At 39.0% G+C, this 21568-nt stretch overlaps 1 protein-coding gene across 1 annotated transcript in view; it reads left to right on the plus strand.

Moving 5' to 3' along the window:
- The first annotated feature begins 1499 nt into the window (after positions 1–1499).
- APBB1IP (amyloid beta (A4) precursor protein-binding, family B, member 1 interacting protein) overlaps positions 1500–21568 on the plus strand; it is a 46019-nt gene continuing 25950 nt past the window's right edge. Inside the window, exons 1-6 of the mRNA XM_010012442.1 lie at positions 1500–1573; positions 4763–4850; positions 6729–7006; positions 10588–10665; positions 12466–12625; positions 15957–16078. Coding sequence (XP_010010744.1) covers positions 1502–1573; positions 4763–4850; positions 6729–7006; positions 10588–10665; positions 12466–12625; positions 15957–16078 — 798 coding nt within the window. The 5' untranslated portion in view covers positions 1500–1501. The remainder of the gene's footprint in view (positions 1574–4762; positions 4851–6728; positions 7007–10587; positions 10666–12465; positions 12626–15956; positions 16079–21568) is intronic.

The following is a 21568-nucleotide window of genomic DNA, read 5'->3' on the forward strand; positions in this document are numbered from 1 at the left end:
TGTAAAATTATTCAGTATTGTTTAAGCACTGATGAGATACTTGTCAGTATGAACTGAAGTTCCATTTTTTGTCATGTAACAAATCTGACTTCGCTCTGCCTGATCAAGTAAGTGCCATTCTATCCTTTCCATGAAAATTGATTCTCCAAGTGCCAGGTGTGTAGGAAGCTACACAGCTGTTGATTCAAATAAATGAATTAAGATTCAGTAATACCCAGCCAGTATACTGCTGAATCTACAGAAATGGAATTTTGCATAGAAATTGCTGTAGGTTAACTATGAATCAGACAGAGAGAGTGAGCCATCCAGTGTGGCTTTGTCAGCTGGAAATGAAGCAGATAAGATGACTTTAGCTCTGCATTCACTGTCAAGTGTGACGTGTTCACTGTTACATGGGCATAACTGTGTTGTCTCCACCGTTGGGCTAGGGTTACTCTCAGCATTGCCAACCACATCCCTTTATAATGTCTTTAACTGCATCCCATTCCTGAATCTTTAAGTCTTCGATTTCTGGGATCTGAGAGAACGGTGAAAGTTCAAAGTCCATTTCTGAGTTGCTTGTGACTTGCTCAGTTACACCAGCTACAAAAAAAGTCTAAGTAGAAATGTGCCCTGGGCTTAACTGCTGAAAGCTATAGATAACCTACTTCTCATGATTTCTGGTGTCAGAGCTAACACAGGTGGTAAGTGAACAAGTGGCAATCAGGTCAGTCTTGCTTATGTGGATATCAGAAAGGCCAAGTCCAAAGGAGGCAGAGCAGCCCAGATTGTTCCAGTATTAACTATCATATTAAAGACATGCTACCAAATAATTCTCAGACAACAGATACTGACTTTAGTGGTTCAGTGACCTTCATTATTTCACTGTGGAATAGTTACGTAACTCAAGATGCTCTATTAAGGGAAGAGCAATAAGATTGAAGAACAAGATACTTGCTGGTCTTCCTTTCTTAACAGGCTTTATAATCATTAGATTTGTTCCTGTCCTGTGCACTAGCACACTAGTGCACTGGTATTCGAAAGCAAATGGAGAGAAATACTGAAACAAAAAGTTGGTCATGTACCTAACCATAACCAGGTCTTGCACTAGATAACACCTAATAAACTTGTATTAGTCATCTGAGCCAAAGAAAGAAGGCTTTCAAGATGAAGCACTCGGTTTTTGAATCTCAAACTTTGTTTCCCTCTCCATCTCTCTTAAGCTGCATTTCTTTAATGTTTAAGATACAACTATAGTTTATTAGCTAGTGAGTTCCTATGAAATGTACATAATACAAGGAGGTTGTTGGAACTCTTGGTGAGTTTAGAGCCCAAATGTGTGTTCATAGTGGTTATTTCTGCTATGGATGGAGTTTTTAGCAAGTCACAAACAGTTGTTTTAAAGTTAATTGGGAGTGCAATGTAAGGGAACATTGCATATCATCTGGTTTTGGCCAGAGGTTTTTGCTGGTTTTGAAATGAACTTGTGATGATTTCTTGTATGTGAATTTTTTTCTTTCAGATGGAGCAAACCTGTGATGATATAGATGAAATGTTCAGCAATTTACTTGGGGAGATGGACATGTTGACTCAGGTAAGTTACAGAGTCTTTTCATCAAGATGAGAAAAATAGCTATTGTGTGTTAGAGAAAAGGGACGACTTTTCTACATTTTTCATGTACCTCCACTCTGAATAAACACAGATACACTGTAGACACTTTATCTGAAAGAAAACCCAAACAAATAAGCGATTTAAATTCTTCTGGACTTGATCCCAAGAAATTGAAAAACAGGAAGAGTTTGAGTGAGAATTTTCAGGAATGAATGCTTTGCATATGTGGGTAAAAGGGATGCGGCCTGAATGTCAAATGTAAACTTTGGAAATGAAAGCAACATTTTGAAGATATGATGCATAAGAGTAAATCTTTAGATATGGCAAAATATTGAGTTGCTAAGCTAGGGTGGCATTCGAGAATTTATAGAGACATTATTGACAGTGCTGAATATGCTCTTGAGAGGAAACTATAAAACATCATGAGCCTACTGCTAAACCTATACTCATGGAATACATCCTGGAAAACGTGATGAAATTTTTATTTCTTCAAAAAAAAGATTTTCTTTCTTTCATTCACAAAGTCAGTACCTTTGTTGTATTTTAGTAAATGCATGCTTGAAAACACTTAAGTTGTCATCTTGGATTCTGTGTGAGTTTGATTGCTTACAGCCTCTGATTTGAGGGGTCTTTCCTCTTATTGAATCCCAGTGCTTGCCAAACTAAATACCATCAATTCTGAGCCACTGAACAGGAATTGTGCATAAGCTGTGTGAAAGCCAAAATCTCACATGACATTCTTAGCTGTTAAATCACAGTTCTTTGCCCCTTGGTAGCCTTTCTGCTTTTTAAGGGCTTTTTATAACTATGCATATTTATTTTATATATATATAAAAATAAATAGATATGTATATAAAAGGGGAGGGGCTTATGATAGTTTAATTTTATTATTATGCCTTGAAAATTAACAGAAGACTATTTGTCACAAGTGTCACCTCCTCAGATTGGACACAGCACAGCAGATGATGGGAAGAGGGTAAGAGAGTGAGCCTCTTCTTTCTCTGCTTGTAGGTTCAGTACTGGGTAGGATGGGACATGCTTCTAAGTTGGAGACAGCTCTTCCTCCTCTCTGAAGTGCTGACATCACCTCTTACCTTAGCATTGTTCAGGAGGAGCCAGGCGTGTCTGAAAGCCTGCAGACTTTCAGTTAACAGACTTGGATCTGTTATTTCCTCTAGACTCTTAAATTTCCAAAATGAGACTGTGGATAGTTTTTCACCAATCTGTTCCTAAAGTAAGTGTAAATGATAGAAACGCACAGAAGTGCCTTCACGTTGCATAAAATGGCTGAAAAATACATTCAAATTCAGAATTAGACTTTTCTGCTATTTCTGTGTACTTTTTTTTTTTTTAGCATTTTGATTGTTTTCTCTTCAATTTTCTTTTGCATTTACTTTTTTTTTTTTTTTTTTTAACCCCTACACTTTTATGGCCATTAAGAGATGTTACGGCTTCTTGATAGATTAGTAGTGAAAGTATTCCCTTTATGCTTTTACAGTCTGTTTCATCAGTACGTTTTCCTTTCTCTCTCTTTTTCTTGGGCACTGTAAAACTATCCCATGTTCTTAATTTCTTCCTCTTCCCCTATTTATACCATGTCTATTTTTATGAGAGTGAGTATTATACCAGAAACAGTGTTTAAAGCTATCACTGCTTTGATTTCCAGCTGTGCATAACTTCAGAAGAAACCAGAATGTCTTGGGTGGGAAATAGGTGAAAAGAGCTGCCAAGAAAAACATTTGCATTAATTTTCATGGAAAACACCTGTCAGTTTCAGGCAACTCTTAAGAAGTGTAAATGCTCTGGTACAAATTGAGTATGAGGACCAGTAGACAAGCATCTCACAGCAGTGTATGAACAAGGATATAGCCTGTTGGACAGATGAAGTAATCCTTCCATTCTGTGCAGCATTGGTAAAACCTCAACAGGGAAACTGTGTCCAGTGTTAGCACAGCATTTTGAGAAGTAGGGTCGTTGAAGAAAATCCAGAGGAAAGTAATGGAAATGATGAGAAGGTAAAGAAAAACCTACAAGAAAAGATTGCAGGAGGTTGTTTAGCTTAGGGAAGAAGAGAATGATAACAATCTTAAGTACATCAAAGACAGCATCAGAGCAGAAAGAAGTACTTGTTTCCTCATGTCCACAGAGAGTAGGAAACAGGGAATGGTCTCCAGCAGCAGCAAAGGAAGTTTAGGATGAACATCACAAGAAAGATTTGGTGGGAGGAATGCTGGTCTCAATAGTGAAGCAGTGGAACAGGTTGCCAGAGGTGATGACGGTCTTTATCTAATAGGAAGCTTTTTAAATCAGGTTAGGTATAAATTTTGCAGGTATCACCAAGTCATAATTGACCTGCCTTAGGGACAGGTGCATGGTCTAGACAGACCCTTGAAATTCCTTGCAGTCATGTCTACAGTGTTTGTTTATTAAAGCTATCACTTTTCTCATTGTGTGAGGGAGAATGTATCTTTTTCTGTCTCCACTGTATGCACTTTTCCTGGCTTGTGAAGCACTGGTTCCCTGCCCACTTCCTAAACCAGAAGTGACAAACTAGGAATTCTCTATTTAACTATGCAGATTTGCAGTTTGTATTGCAAATAGCAGCATGGTTTGTTGTTTCTTGTGTTTGGGTTGTTGGTTTTTTTTTGCATGCAGCACAAGAAAGCAACAGCTAGATTACATTTAGTAAATAGTCGTAGTAAATAAAGCACTCTGGAGCAGATGGCACTGTAGCTCAGATGTGTACACAGCTACCCTCTTTCAACACTCTGTCCATTCACCACCCCCCAAAAAAATCCAGCAAACCCCAAAAACCAGTCTGGCTTTATCCACTACCTCTATTAGAAACAGCCCTAGCCCCTGCTGTTCCCCACACCAAGCCTGGGTGTTGCCCGACAGGAGCTGCATTTGGCATGGGTCAACACTGTATTGGAGAAGCATGCAAGCCATTAAACACCTGGCATAATAGTGAGACAATGCTTGAACCCCTGTTCTGGCCCTATTTCATTTATGAGTCTAGGCATAATCCCAGAAACAAGTATATGTCATTCCATTCTGTGAAGAAGAATAAATTTCATTAGACAAATTCAGGTAATTGATTTACAAATGTTATTTTCTGTAATAGTTATTATGTCATCAGATAACCTTGGTTTTTTTCTTCTACCTTAACAGAGTTTAGGAGTAGAGACTGTACAGCCTCCATCCCCCAAAGTGTCCAACAATGAATTCAGCTTTACAGTTGGTTTTAAAGATTTAAATGGTAAGTAGCTGAATGGACTTTCATGCTTTTTATGCATATTTAAACTACCTCAGAAAAACAAATGAGAAGAAAAACTTCAAATACCCTTGATAAAATCAAAATATTCAAACCAAAAAAATGTTCTGCTGGATGAGGAGGTGCATCTCAATTTAGGAAACTTCAAAGGGGCCAATTTATTTTTTTTTAAAGAAACCTTGTTCAATGTTACGTAAGTCAGACTTGAAAATGAGTGCAGAGGAAAACAAAGATGAGATGTCCCCCAAATAACTTTCTGAAATTTAACCTTCTTAATGTAAAGATTTAACTTAATCAAAAAGGAAGTTCCTCAGTGTGAGCTTAGAGCTGCATAAGCATTTTTGTCTAGTGGAAGTATCAGCTTCAGCTGCTTCCACTTCACATTGTTTTTAGTCATTCTGGTTTGTACTGTTGTTTCTGCACATATAGCTGCTTGCTGAGGCAATTTCTGACGGAATTTATTCAAGTTTAAAGAAGAAAACTCCCTTTGGTTTTGTTTGGATGGTTGTTGTTCGTGGTTTTTGTGTTTGTTTTTGTGGTGGGTTTTTGTGTGTGTGTGTTTTTGTGGGGTTGGTTGGCTGGTTTGTTCTTCTTTCTTGTTGCTGGGGCCTGGTTGTTTGCTTTTGCATTTGCCTGAGCTGGTTTTAACCTGTATTTTTGTCCCAGCATCAGTTCACTATTAGTCTGCCTGATGTCTCTACCAGCAAAGTGGGTAGAGGCATGTAACTAGAAAGGATTATAAGCCAACATCCCCACTGAGAAGAAAAGCTTATAAAAATACATAGTGTAACAGGTAAAGCAGAGTAAACTGGGACAGTCTGGTGATGTGTTCATACTTAGTCTGATGAATGACCTATTCTTTGTTGGACTATGTCAGCATTTTTTAGTATCTAGTTCAGCATTCTCCATCCCTTTCCAGAATCCCACTTAAAGCTTTCCCAATTTGTGGTTTTTTAATTCTTTTTAAACTAGATTCTTTAAAGAGATTTAAATCACCAGATCTTTTGGTTAAAGAACCCTTCTCTTCTAGAAAGCTAAATCATCCTACAGCGTGTTATTCCACAGGATCTCTTACATCATGGCTGGTTCAAACAGCGGAAAAAGAAATTGTATGTGATTTTATGGGATTTTATCTTGTACTCTGACAGTGTAGAAGACAGAAAGCAAAAGTTACAATATTTATATGTGGTTGAAAAGATGCTTTTGAAAAGAGACTGGCTTGTTTGTTCTTTGCTTAAAGGATCCTCATAACCCTGCATATTACCTGAAGTATGTCACAGATGTTGATCACACATCAGTAACCTGATGTGCTACAAAGGATACCGTACGATTTCTTGTGTCGTACAACCCTCTGATTCTGCTTCATGTTAATTTTAGAGTGATAGAATAATAGCAATATATGAAGATATTCTTGATTTAAGCTTCAGTTACATGGTTTGTTTTGTGCTATACCAAAACTTGGTGAGCATTTATGTATGTATGTAAAATAAGTAGATAGCCTAATGGGAGCTAGTGGAATTTCTTGCATCCATATCACCAAGCATGTGCCCAGAAATCTTGCTGGATCAGGGCCAGGCTTTATGATATCGTAAGGGCCTGAGGCTGTATCACTGAAAGTAAAGCTTCCTGTCCTATTTAATTTGTATTCATAGAGTTCCTTGTACTCTGAACTTTAGTATGACCAGATTAGCGGCCATTCCTAAAACACATTTATTTCTTGAACTCATTAAAAATGTTGTTTCCTTTCCCATAACCCTTATATCTTACAGTAACCATGCCTTCTGCAATTTAATCTCCAGTGAAATGGAAACATAGTGGTTTGCATTGCACTCACTCTGACACATTTTGTGATTTCCTTTTCAGAATCCCTAAATGCCCTAGAGGACAAAGACCTGGATGCTTTAATGGCTGATCTTGTAGCAGACATAAATGATGTTGAACAGAGAACTTTACAAGCCCAGAAAACTTCTGGCAACCAGCAAAGTACACTCACTCAGCCTTCAACAGCCTTGGATAGTGACATTTGTTCTAAATTAAGTCCCATTACTGGACAGTTTGGGGATGACTTGCCCCCTCCACCTCCAGACTCTGATTTAGACCTTCCACCACCACCGCCACCTCCCACTGAGCCACTCACCCAGGTAAGCCTGTTCTAAGCATTCACAAGGGTTTTTCTAATTTTGCGACTGGTATTTGGCATTGGAACAGCAGTGCATATCCCAGGTAGAAACACTGAAGCTGATGGAGCCAAATTCTTAGTTCATGTAACAAGGGGCAGGATATTAGGAAAACCTTTTCAGTTTCAAGTAGTGGTGTAGCACTGGAACAGGGGACCTGGAGAGATCATGAATTCTCTCTCCTTGGAGGTTTTCCCAACTTTGCTAGGCAAAATCATTGCTGACCTGATCTAATGTTGGTGTCTGTGCTTCTTTGGGTAAGAAGCCAGACTACGGACCTCCAGACCTCTCTTCCAGCTGCCACTTTCATGATGCTGTGATCTAAAGCTCGCTGAAGTCAACAGTGCTGTACAGTTCTTTCCTTTGAGTCTTGCTCTGAGCTAAGTTGCAATGAGCTGGCATACTTCATTACCTGAGGGTCAGATGAGATTTCAGAGTGAAAAGGGGATATACTTGCTAAACACAATTGGAATTCTATATGCAGAAACCTATCTAAAAGTCACTTCTGTCTCCCTCAATTAAAGTGTTCCTCTGAGGTTGTGTGCTGAGTTAACTCTCTAGAAGTATTTTCTTGTGTCTTTCCAGATACAGGGAGAGGGCAGAAAAGGATGGAAACAGGAGGTAGAGGCATTAGGAAAAGCACTGCCAAGGTCAAGGTCAAGGGAGGTAATTCTCCCTCTCCACTCAACTCTGGTGAGGCCTCACCTGGAGTGCTGTGACCAGTTCTGGGCTCACTTGTACAGAAGAGATATGGAGCTCCTGGAGTCCAGCAAAAGGCTACTAGAATGATTAAGGATCTGTAGCATCTCATATGAGGAAAGGTCTGTTCAGCCCAAAGAAGAGAAGGTTCGGGGGGGGATCTAGTCAATGTGTATAAATACCTGAAGGGAGGGTGTCAAGAGGATGGGGCCACACTCTTCTTGGTGGTGCCAGGTGATAGGATGAAACAATGAGCATAAGCTGAAACACTGTAAGTTCCACCTGAACACGGGGAAGAGCTTCTTTACTGTGAGGGTGACTGAGGAGTGGAATAGCTTGCTCAGAGAGGTGGTGGAGTTTCCTTCCCTGGAGATATTCAAGAGCCATCTAGACACAGTCTTGAGTAGCGTGCTCTAGGTGTCTCTGCTTGAGCAAGAAGGTTTGACTAGATGACCTCTTGCGGTCCCTTCCAACCTCAACCACTCTGTGATTCTGAGGACTCTGTTTGCAGTAGTTGACTTCCTCATTAAGGCACTGTTTCTGCTTTCTCCCACAGCCCTTGCCTCATTTTCTGATACAGGTTGTATTCAAATACTGATGGCATACCCATTGTGGGACTTACTGTCCACAAAATTGCTTATAGGGCAGTTATACAAGTTGCAGTATGAATGATGGAGGTAATAACCATTTAAAATAAATATGGGAAGAACTGATTTCAAATTAGCATTTACTGTCTTGGTTAGTATTTGTTTTGACATGACATCTTTACTCAGTAGAATGAAATGCAACTAAGAATGGAATGTATTTTTTTCCATCAAAATCCATGTTATTTTTAGCCAGGATTCTTGATAAGTGATTCTTGAACCAATCAGGGCTGACATTTTTATTAACACTTCTGGTTGTCTGCAGTCAAGTAAGAATAGTGTTAATTATTCCCAGACTTATTTTGTAACCTTTATGCGTGTGAAAACTTACGAAGTTCAGCCTTTCTTTCATGGAAGCATAGACCTGTCTCATAAGTTTCCATCAGCTCAGATGTTCTTAAGCTAAATAAGGCTTTTGCATTTTCTATGACATTATCTGGATAATTTTTATGTTCTTCTGTTTGAAGATCCAGAACACATGGTGATGATACTGTAGCGGAAAAACAAATCTTTTAGCCTGTCAAAACATTTCTGTAAGAGTGCTAAAATTTGCTTATTTACATTGGATCATTTCCTTTTTCTGCATTAAGACAAACAAAGGTTGTGAAAACGTGAAGGTGAGAGGGCTTTTGCACAGATTTGTGCACTATGTGAACTCTGTTCAACACAAGTCACATACCTGCTTAAAATTTTCAGCAGAAAGCCTGTCCACACCACACTCAACTAGTTTGGTTAAGATGCTTTTCCTGATTCCAGCAGAGAGGTGTTCTGTAGATGGTAAAGGAGAGGGCCACAGTTTGAGAGGCTATGAGCTCTTCCCTCTGTAGAACAGTCAGCCTTACTCAGAAAGAAATTTTTGTCCAGCAGCTTCTGTTCAACTACAGAAGCTGGTTTTGGGTTCTCAAAGTTAAGCATCTCTGAGCTGCATCAGTGCAAATTTCCATACCTGTAGAGATAAAAAAAAAACTCAGCATTTTTTAACTGGTTGTCTCGTGTTTATAGCAGAGAATTTGACAGCAGCAAACATGCTTGAAGCCATCTCTTTCAGATTGCACGCCTCACCTTGTATTTTTGACATCCTAAAGATGTTAGTATCTTGGGGAAGCAGTGACAAAAGATGTTTAATTCAGCAATTTAGTCAGGAGTACTTCAGTTACGTTTGAACTTGCCTCAAAGCTTGGGATGAATAAGCTAACCTTCTTAGAGCTTCTGTTGCTACTATGATCCTGTGATATCTCTGTAAGAAGGAAGTAGCAGCAATGCTTAGTTAGGCCTAGCTTCTTGCAAGTGCATCTCCCATGATTACAGTATAGAAAATGTACTTTTCCAACTCTGTATGTGACTGGGGGAGACTACTGGAAGGCAGATGGCAAAAAGAAATAGTCACAATCTGTACACCAGTCACAGAGACAACAATAGGCACTGGCATCTAGTATGTGTACCAGACTTTCAGTAGCTGCATCTTGGATCACAAACCTCACTGATAGTAAGAGAGAGGTATGGTATTGATACGGCTGCTTTATAAAAGGAAAGTCAGGTGATACTGAGATTTTTAGGAGTCTTACTATGGCATTCAGCAAAAGCTCAAATGAACTTGAATGCTCTAACTGTACCTGTGTTAACATGAATGGGCCCATTACTAGAATAAAAAGCCATGATACCATCCAATTTAAGGTGGTGTTCCTCCCAGTAACTGTGCATGCAGTAAGAGCTCATATGTGGCAAGTGAAATAATTCAAGTAAATTAATGTACTTAACAGGGTAAAATTGTAAGTGATATAATTGCAAGCCAAGTTTTCAGCAAGGTTCTAAAAACTCTAGTTCTATTCACCCTATCAAGAGGTGAGTTTTCTTCCAAGCAGCTGCATCCAAAATGCCAATTCATTCAGGCTTGACCTTCCTTCATCTTCTCTTTTGTATCACCTGTAACCCATATGGAGACATAGAAGGGTACAGTTTTCGGGCATACATTTGAGGAACAGATCATGTAAGAGCTATATGACTGGGCAACAGAATGGAGTACTGGACTTGTAAAACAAAGCTTTGGCTGCTGCGGGATATTAGCTTAAAGAAAGCTGAGAATTTCTTGTAACTGAAATTTTCCATGGCAAGCCTTATGTTCTGGATATAAACAACAATAAACAATTCCTTTCAAGTAAACATAAATTGCTAGCCTTGCTTAAATATCTTGTGTCTTTTCAGGAAGAACGAGAGGCACAGGCTAAAGCTGACAAGATTAAACTTGCATTGGAGAAACTGAAGGAAGCCAAAGTTAGAAAGGTGAGCCTTAAAATCATGAATTGCTACCATAAGAGCTACCAACCAAGTGTCTCTTATCATTCTTGTTAATAATAAATTTCTTACTGAAATAACTAGTAAGTGCCTTGTCTGTACCTTAAGCATCTAATCATATTCCATCTTGTCATCCACTAGAAGAAAAGTCTCTGGGAGAATGCTGCCTGTGAGGAACTTATTTTAAGAGGGCTTGGAAGGCTCTACCTTCTTCTTTTTTCCAGTGTTGGGGCAAAACGTACTGTTCTGATAGGTCACTTTAGAGAAGGTGGGATGTACATAAAAACATTGCTTATTTATGCTGTGCTGATTCCAGAGGTATTAAACTTTTCTTCTACAGTGGATATAGGTGTAGCTAATCCTAACTAAGTTAATGAGGGTCTTTTTACTAAATCTTTCCACAGCAGTGTAGTAATGTAAAAGGAGAATGCAAATTATTTTAGACCAAGAAATAAGAAAGCTTCCAGCCAGCATCTGCACAGTACTGCAGTGTGTCGGGTAATTCCGACCACACGTCCTAAGCTAGTGTTAACAGCTGAACTCAAAAGAAGCTCTAGGTGTTCAGTAACTCTGAGCACTGGCACAGTTTGCCCAGGGAGGATGTGGAGTCTCCTTCCTTGGAGATACTCAAAAGCCATCTGGTCAGGGACCTGAACAATGGGCTCTAGGTGGACTGCTTGAGCATAGGATTGAACCAGAGGTGCTTTCCAATCTTAGCCATTCTGTGATTCTGCGCAGGTGGAAGCTGCATGTATGTTTCTGAGCAGTCAGCTGTAATCAGACAAAAATACCCTCTTTTCCCCAGACATGTTATAGATTATCCATGTACAACATTTGTTTTTCTCCATAATCTACACTATGGCTCAGTTGCTTATTTTAGAGAAGATACTTACAAGTGCTGGAATCAAAGCAAGTTCGTGCTCTTTTTTTGTTATATTTGCTTTTACTTTTTAGAGATAGTGTAGATTTTCTCTCTGCTTCTACCTGATCTTTTACAGAGATTGTCTTAATAGTGCCAAAGCTTCTTATGCACACATTTTATAAAATAAGGAGCTGTTTAAACAAAACACCAGTTTAGTTCCAGCTTCCATGTACAGATGCTGTAGACAGTTTTTCTTCTGTTTTCAGTACTAATGCAGTTCTTTATCGCATTTTGTGTACTTCAGCATTTTCTTGCATTTTCTTGCATTGTTCCTCTCTGGATAAAAAGTCACACTGTTTCTTGTTTAAGAAATACTTCACATTTTGAAGAAATAATGAGTGTCTTAGGTCGATTTGGTCAATATAAGTAACTCATCTGTTTGCTTATTGATGAGTGTTGAACTAATGCCCACCTTAGTACAATGTGATTTTAGATTAGTCTGTTGGCATGGCAAGACTTTTCCATTCTTATTTAAAGCTAAACTTTCCACCTTTCTAGCTTGCATTAAGGACACACCATCCTTGGTATGTATTTGGTTTCCCTATCAAACATTTTCCTTAATTGCACATCTAGTAGATTTAGAGAAGAGATTAACTTCTGCTTTTTCTCCATAGCAATTTCACCTTTCCTGAAGTCATGCACAGGACAAGGTTCAATTTTCTTTTTTGAGAAAAGGTCTTTATTTTTGTAGCAATGTCATGTGAAAGCTTCCAGGCTGTTTTATTCCCGCAGCTCACTGTGGGACAGGGTGCCTTTGAATCAGTAATAACCTTCAGCCTTAATCTTTCTTATCTCTGTTAGCAGATTCAGACTAGCCTTTTACTTGCTTCTGAAATTAACTGACTCTTCTGTGACTTTGTACTCAGCTTGTTGTCAAGGTGCACATGTACGATAACAGCTCAAAGTCACTAATGGTGGATGAGCGTCAGGTGACGCGGGATGTTTTAGACAACCTCTTTGAGAAAACCCATTGTGACTGCAACGTCGATTGGTGTCTGTATGAAATATACCCAGAACTGCAAATTGGTAAGTGGTGTAGTAACACAGCATATAGCAAACAGATATAGTGCATCCTTTGCTATTGGTGATCTTGAAAAGAGAATTAATAACATTTCTTGTGCCTATGTGTCCACTGGTTTTGGAGCATCACAGTGTCTAAGCTGAGGGATGGTGTGGGAATGTACGTGGGCCGTTTTTCCCGTAGGAATGAGTCTTCCATTCATCTGGCCTCTGAGCTGCAGAAGGTTCTTTGCCCACCACTATTTCTGTCATTCTGTTTTACACAAAATTAAGGGGACATGTGATTTCGCTGTCACGGCAGTGACAGACCCAAGCACAGGAGTACTCTACTCTGAAGAGAGGATGCAGGGCTGAAGTGCTGTCAAAAGGCTGTTACATATTGGCCAAACAAATGCTTTAATGGAACAAGACTGTATGAGAAGCATTTCAGTAATTTCTGATGCTTTTCACTTGTGATAGTCATTTTCTTAACTGTAGTTGTGATCAGGATATTGCTGTCTGACAGGGCTGCAGCTTTGCTCATAGTACCGTATGATTTAAGAAGAACTAACCTGGCCTCCAGATCCCTAAGAAACAGCTGTGCAAATCTAATGTATTGTTTGGTGCAACTTAATGAGTTTTGTCTCAAAAAGGCTTCAAGGCCAAGCAAGCAGTGGCATATTTTCTCATTGTGAGATATTTTAGAATCTTTTTATTGTCCAGGCTGCAAAGGTGTTCACAAAGGAAAAGGAAAATTGCCACAACTTTCTTCCAGGATCACATTTGACCTATAGACACAGGAAATTGTCAAACAGCCTTTAGTATTCTCAGTTTACAGTAAGCGGAGATGTAAAAATGCACAAATAAAGTTAAATACCAATATTGCATTTTCGGAGCCTCAGGAATAATCATCTTGCTAAACTAAAACAAATGTAAAAATAGCTGGGAAAAAACTGACTGCTCATGTGCAAGGAGGTACTCATTGGGTTGTAGAAATGGCAGAGACATCAACTGCCATCTATTTTTTCTACTCAATAAAGATGATACATGAAACACTGTTGCTGCGTTCTTTTATACCTGCTTATCTTAAGTGAGGAAAGACTGCAAATGTCATTGGACGCTAGAAATGTCACAGGTGTCACTGAATAATTTCAGAGTGTTTCTTTGTCTTGGGAAGTTGCTTCCTTTGGTCTAGTGTGACTTGGACAACCATATTTGAGTATTATGATGACAGCATATAGACAGATTGTGTTACTTTAGTCCTAGCTAATGCTGGGTGCTTTGGGTTAGGCTATTGCTATAGTAAGGAATTACTTTCATAATGAATATAAACTATTTGAAAAGCCAGGACAGAAGAAGAGTGTGAAAGGACATAAATCAGTAGTTGGTTCAGAAAAAAAAGAAAAGTCTATGAACTCCTGATGCAGAGGTCTTGCACCAGATCCAAATCAGCTGGGAATGGAGCTTTTCAGTTTACAGAAGACAATTTTTATGTGGATGGAATGCTTCCAGTGTACAGCTACCTGCAGTAAATTTTGTTTAAAATCAAAATAATGTGAACTGGTCTTTATTGCCAGTATACTTCTCGGCAGTTCTAGATAGCTCCACTGCTATCAGCATGCTTAGAAGGCAGGCTTTCCTCCACTTTCCCTTTTCTGCACTTTTCCCTTCTGTAAGAAGCAAATCTGAGCAGCAAATATTTCAGGCTGAACTGAAAGTCCAAGCTAGTCAGAAGATCCTTGAGAGAGTATCTTGTATATACTGTTACTTTGAAAGATGATCCTTGCAAATAAAATAAACTACAGTTTTAGATTAATTGCCTTTTAAATATCACAGATAATATCAGTAGTGAGATGGTGATATAACACTGCACTGTACATACTAGCAATATTTTGCAATAAAGATTATTCCCTTATAATAGACATCCAGTTTTGACATTTGTTAGGTAACCATAATAATAAAAAAGAACCTCCTGAGGATAGCAAGATCAAACCTCTTATACAAGAAAAGCCTGGTACTGGAAATGAATGAACAAAAGCACATGTGGCAAAATCAGTGTTAAATAGCTAGTGTTACTGCCTGAGAATTATTTTACAGCTGTCCAGAACTGTAAGATACTGTTTACCCTTTTCAACAGTTACTTGGGTTTTATACACTGCGTTATGTTTCCAGTGCATTGCAGAAGTATCAGTTGCTAAATGAAAAGTGTGATGTTGCTTGTGTTGAAAGTTACTGTGTGCATGTGACTGGCCCTGAAGCTAATATTATTTTGTGAATTGAAGTAATAATTTAATCTAATTTAGTTTTGATGGGACATACTGAACCCCTGCAGAAGTAACAAGAAGTGTTAAAGAAAGCCTACAAAATGTATGTTCTGTTATCTCCTCTTAATGCTAGGCTAATCTAGGCCATTGGAAAACGTGACCACCACAGACCTCTAAAACAGAGTATGGCCATTCCCAGGGAACTGCGAAAATCATGCTGAAAATTGGAGCTGTGTGAATTCCCTGTCCCAGTACTGAAATTGTAGAAAAAGTACAGTTTCAGTGCTTCCAAAATTACCTGTCAAATTATGCTCAATTCCTTTTCCTTCCAAAGGAGGTTTGTGTGACTGTTCAGCTACTTCATACAAATGAAACCTCAGAAGAAGAGATTGGAGTTATCTGACCTCAGCATACCCTGTGGTTTTCCTGGGTGGAGGATCTGGGTTCACATCAGCTCAGGAAGGGAGAGAATTGACATTAGGTCTCACATCTCTGGTGAGGTTTTTAACTGCAGAGATGCTGGGAGAAACTGCATCTTCACATCAGTTCTCAGTTTGTCTTCTAATTTCCACTGTTTTGCTATTTCTGTTTTTAAATGCAGTTGCTTGAAACAAAACATTTATTTTCAGTGCATAGAATTCTTCCTGTTGACAAAAAGCAATTTTTCATTTGTTCCAACAGATAAAAAGACAAGGAAATAGGTTTTTACTATTTTTTTCAAAGTGAATATATACTTCTCTTCCCTCAAATCATACTGCAGACCTTAAAAAACAAAAAGCCATTGAGAGACCCGGGTGTAACCATCTACTCCTAGTGGGTCACTGTTTTCATCCTTTTCAGCCTTCATGTAGTAGCACAGAGATGCAGGAGGAATCCAGGAGCATGCCAGAGGTACATAAGGCATCTTCTGTAGCTGATTTACCCCTCCACATGACACTATTTCCATGTGGATTTGCTCCCTTCCGTGCAGTGGAAAAGAGTGCAGCTCTGAGCAAACATCAGATAATGATTACATTCTTAACAGGAATTTCTGCAGCCTCAGGAGAGGGGAGAGAGAGTTTGAGTGTCTTACATTACCTTTTCTGTCTCTGCAGAAAGATTTTTTGAAGACCATGAAAATGTTGTTGAAGTGTTATCAAACTGGACCCGAGACACTGCGAATAAGATTATGTTTTTGGAAAAAAGTGAAAAATATGCTTTATTTAAAAATCCCCAGGTAAGCTAGCATGGAATTTGGATAAGAGTCTAGAATTATGTCACTTAGTCTGTATGCTGCCCATTGCATTATTAATTTGCTTTCAGCTCTGTCAGTTTGGAATTGGAGAAAGCAAAACTTGTACTTTCAACAAAAATAACCCCAAACCAGAATGTTAAATGCAGGGATTTGAAAATTAGTGCTTTCTGTTCTTTTCTGATACTATTTTAAAGTCCTTTCTGCACTGGTAAAAAATGAAGCACATAGTTCTCACTGGTACTGTTGCTTAGGTGCTACAAAAAACTGTCCTTTATCATTACTACAGTTTCTCCACTATTTCTACTGACGGAAATCAGCATTTCCTCAAAGGTCCAGTTTTTCCCAGTTGTACATGAAACTTTATAAAAGACTGTGCTGAGTACTGCAGAGAATTTGTTTGGATTTAGTTTAGCCTGGGGAGAACTGGGTGGATGGGAACTTGTGCACATTAATTTAGTAAAAGGAGGTTCTGCACACTGAACTGTAACAAATTATTCAGGATACTTTATAATTTATTTCTTGTGATATGTGGTCAAAATTGTATTTACAAACACCTTGGCACATACAATTGATGGATTCTGTGGCACTAGATCTTTTCCCCTTGTCAGTAGTCTGTTAGCTCACTGAGCATCTGATTTGTTCCCAAGGGCAGCAAGAGAAAAATGAGCAATTCAGCATTGCTGAGAAAAATGAGTCATATATAATTTGGCAGCAAACCTCATCAATGTGCTCATTAGGAAGGCAGAGTTTTGTTTTTTTTAGAATGAGCCAGTGTTTCAAATAAAACCTGCAGAGAGGAAGTTTTCTTCATTGACATAGCAGGTATCCATAGTGAGGGAAGGAAAACTTATCCTGCAGTGTACATGGATTGATGTTGATTTTTAATATGAAACAGCAAAGCCAAGTTTGGAAGTAAAACATACATGATGGCTCAAGATGTCATAACTTCTAATGCACACAACATATCTAGCAGCAGAGGTTCAATCATACATTTGATTCATACGTACACTTAGTAGCATTGTTGGGGCAAGTGTCTTAGAGCTAGGCTGTGAGCCTTCTGTAGGAAGTAAACAATTGATGAAGATTCTGGGCATTTGGATTGCAGTGAGCTTCAGAAATACACATGACCTGAACCAAAACTAGAATAAGAGTGTAGCTCTGTCCTCCCATCTCAGGATGTGCTGAGCTGGATCTGGACATGTCTGCAGTCCTTGAGCTTCAGCCCCTCTGTAATAAGCTATAAAATGAACAGCCTAAGGAAACTGGGTCAGTTGCAACTATCACGCTATTGAAATATTTTGCCAGTAATAAAGTCTAACCATCTGTCAGGCTGAGTAAATTCAAACATCGTGAGACAGGCAAAAGAGTGCAGTCATATCAGCAGTTTGTCTTTTTGGCAGAAAACAATCAGTGTTGTACAGACAGAGCTCACACTACATAGTGAAACCTGGTGAACTGCGTGATCTCTAGTGAGTCCCTGAAAAGGTGAACCAAGAGGAAATGCTGAGTTAGTGGGGGGCAGGGTGTGTGGGTACCTAACTAACTGCTTAGGGAAATTACAGTGTAACCAGTGGGACACTGAAATTCAGTGCTGTGGTGCCACATTCTCAGTATATTTCAGACAATTCCTCCTAGCTCAGTCAAGGTTGCCTTATAAACTCATTTTGTGAGTACAGAAACTACAGAATGCTTTTTTTGACACAGCCAGTGGTGGTAATGCAGCAGCAGTTGGATTCCTTGTTGGTCTTACTTACTGCTCATTCTGCCAGAGGGTGTCAGTGGAGATCTCACAGGTTTGACTCTTGCAGGTTATTTTGCTGGAAAAAAGTCCTAGTCAGATTCCAAAGGTGGCCAGGTGCTTAGAATTGATTCTTGGACAAGTTAATGATAGAAAATTTTCATTACAGAGATTTGACACAATTAAATGATTTAAAAACAATTTTATAAACATGGTTGCATTGCTAAAACCAGTTGACCTCTGGAGAAGGTGTATATAGAATCATAGAATCACAGAATGGTTTGGATTGGAAAGGACCTTAAGATAATCTAGTTCAAATCTCTCCAGGGACACCTCCCACTAGACCAGGTTGCTCAAGGCCCTGTCCAACGGCCTTGAACACTGCCAGGGATGGAGCATTCATAACTTCCTTGGGCAATCTGTTCCAGTGCTTCACAACACTCACAGTGAAGAACTTCTTCCTTAAATTCTTAAATATCCTTAAATTCTTAAATACCCTGTGCCAATATTCATTGTTTCTCTCTGTTAACTAGTTATATTCCTGGTATAGATTAAACAACAGTCAATTAAACATGTTTCATTTTATAAGGAGGAACTGAGGTTTTGAGATGCCGGATTTATCTTCTATGTCTGTGGTAGCAGCAGGCTGCTCAGCTAATGCCAGTGTCTTTTTTTGGAAGATTGCCATTCTTGTCATGCAGTACTCTTTAATATTTTTTTTCTGCAGCTTTGTTTCTGAAAACTATTTCTTAAAGTGCTTGGAATATATTTTAGGGAAAGTACCTGCAAAATCCTCAGGTGTCCCCCCCTTTACAAAGACAGCCACACTCGTGCCCTTTTCTCACTGTGATACAATTTACCCTGGAGGGAGCTCAGAGTGAAAGACCGTTCCATGAATGGCATCAGTGACTCATCTACTAAGAAGTGAAACAAAAATACATGTTGGTGCATGTGCAAATAAAGAAAACTTTTATAACATAGGAAGGGTGATGCTTGGTCATGCAGTTGAGGGATGCCGCGCATGACTCTTGAAAGGAAAGGTTGTCAGGTCTCAACATCTCTTTTCAAAAAGCTCAAAGAACAAGTATCAGCAAAAAAGAGACACTAAAAAAAAAAAAAAAAAAAGGGGGGAAATGCTTCTTTTGTTTCATTTATACGGGGTTATTTATAAGAGGCAGCTGAATCTAAACTTCTGACTGTAAATGCTGGTCATGCTCTTAGAAACCTGTGTTTGATTTTTGCAGACAGGATAAATTCAAACAGTGCAGGTGACACCACATTCATGTGTTTTTTAGTTTGTTGTTTGGCTGTTGGTTGGGTTGGTTTTTATTATTTTGGGGCATCATTTATGAAAATTAATAAAAATCTATATAGAGAGTACTTCATGCTTCTGCTCCCTCATATCAAAGCCAAAAGCAAGATCTATCCCCTCCAATGGAGAACCCATACACTGAATTGACATTTTATTTCTTCTTCTGAAAAACAAGAGTACTAAACAGCGTGAGAAGGAGTTTGAGTAAGAATTTGTGGTGTCTTTCATAACAGGACAGCAACAGTGAGTTTCATGCTTGAAAAATTATTTTGAAAACTGTTACCCAGAGAAGGAAGCATGGAAGGGTGGCAGGGAACCTGATTATTGAGTGTCTTGGCATATGCACAGAGAAACAGGAGTGAGAAAAGGGAAGTATTTTTCACTGTACTCTCACTGTTTAGTAATCTTAGTTTCTCTATTAGTGTATCTCCATCTATGGTATAGTTTCAAGTTGAAGATGCTACTTCAATAAGTATTTTTCTGCTTTGAAACTGTTATGCAGAAAGTCTTTACACATGTGATTTAATCAGCCTATTAAATGCTTTGCTGTTAGCTGCATCCTATTTTATGTATGTCTTCCATTTTTCCATGTTCCCCCCTCTTTGATGATGAAGACCATTATCCTCAAGGCATGAACAATTAATCTGCTTTCTTTAAGTGATTTCTTTAAACATAAAATCAAGTAAACAGCATTGCAAATTAATTTTCAGGGGCTTCAAAAGAGCTTTGCCTTTAGCTTCATTTATTTATCTACATTTGTGATCTTCAGAGTGACTCTTGTGGACCTTGCAGATTTTCTGGGAAAACAGTTTCCATAGATTGAAAGCAACAAAAAACCCAATCTAAGCAGAGGGAGGATGCTGTCTTGAGCACCTGGTTTTTGCTACATACTGACAAGTAGCTGCTTCATTCCAGCTTGGATAGGGCTGTGTATGAAAAAAAGTATGAGAGAGTTGCTTTTTCATTTAGGAAATTCTTCTTTACAAATACGGAGATATGCAACGTCAATCAGAGGATTGGCAGTGCAGTACTTAAGGCTACTGTTTCTGCTGTGATCCAAGTTTGGTTTGCTTACATGCCACCAGAGATGTTCTTCGAAACTATTGAAAACACCTCCTGTCTTCCACTGTTTGAGGCTTATACAGAGGAGAGAGATACAGCCTGACTTTTTTTACCTGCCTTTCCACACAAAATGGGATCATTGTATCCCTAAATGGAAAGGTTGTATGCATGGCCTACTGGTGCTTTACAGTACAAAGCACAGAATTAACTTAAGCTGGCTAAAAAATCTTGACAGGATTTTCTTTTGTGCAGTTTCCTGCTAATGTAGTGCCATAGATGGGTCATCAGCTAGTGTCCCTGAAGGGTATCGTACCTGGCTAGCAGCACATGTCAAAACTGCAGCTACAGCTCTGCATTAGTCTGGTTTGAGCAGAATGGCATAGGAGAGCAACTGGCTTTATGTCAGCTTCAGCTGGTCTGGAGCTGTGTAGGCACAGGGAGTAATTCAGCAAAAATACTCAACAGCTCATTTCTGCATCAGATAACCCAAACAGTGCAAACAAAGCAAACCCAATGACAAAGTGTGACACATGCTTTGTTTTGTTTGTTAAAATAACCCTTTATGTTTACTTTCCTGTGTTATCAGCCCAAGTCGATAAATCCGTCCTGTTAAGTAAGCTCAGCTCTTTATCAAGAGAAAGACATTGTCTTTTGAATGTCAAAAATAGTTATTCCCAGATCTGTAGACATACACAGAGAGCTGCCCTGTAGCCACATCTTGTCCCATTAATGACCTGAGATCTCAAACCAAATATGCGTTTCCTAGTGGTGTCCTCAGACAGGAGAGAGCTTGCCTTTTATCATGACCTTTGGCTACTGGGCTTGGAATGACCTCATGTGGACACATGTGGTTTGCCTCCTATAGGATGACTGCTTCTGATCAAAAATAGGAGACCACACAGTGATAAAACAAGTACAGTGTGCAGTCTGCTCCCCAGGTTTTTAGCTGCTGACAAATAATAAGTACCACGTACTTCCAGATTTCAGGGCAGAAACATAAAGGAGATAATAAATGAAATGTATGTTGACAGGTGAAAGATGACAGTGTACATCTGTGTAGCATTGGTTTAGCTGACAGAGCCCAGTTTCCCTAATGAAAAAGCTGCATTCTTAAAGATCCAGCATGGATATCATTACAAACTTTCTCTCTTTACCACTGATTATGTCAGTACAGGGTGGTCTGTTTCTGCTGAATACATGCCAGATGCCTGAATGTGAATCAGTTCTAATCAGAGTAGCTTTGTTTTCCTGTTATCAGTGCACTGAAGGCTGACCAAGCCAGATGAATGCTTTTCCACCGGTAGTAAAGAAAAATGCTTTTCCACTTGTGCTTACCTGGATAAATAAATCTTCACTGCAT

This window comes from Nestor notabilis, unplaced genomic scaffold, assembly GCF_000696875.1.
Source record: "Nestor notabilis isolate BGI_N333 unplaced genomic scaffold, ASM69687v1 scaffold2234, whole genome shotgun sequence".
NCBI lineage: Eukaryota > Metazoa > Chordata > Aves > Psittaciformes > Psittacidae > Nestor > Nestor notabilis.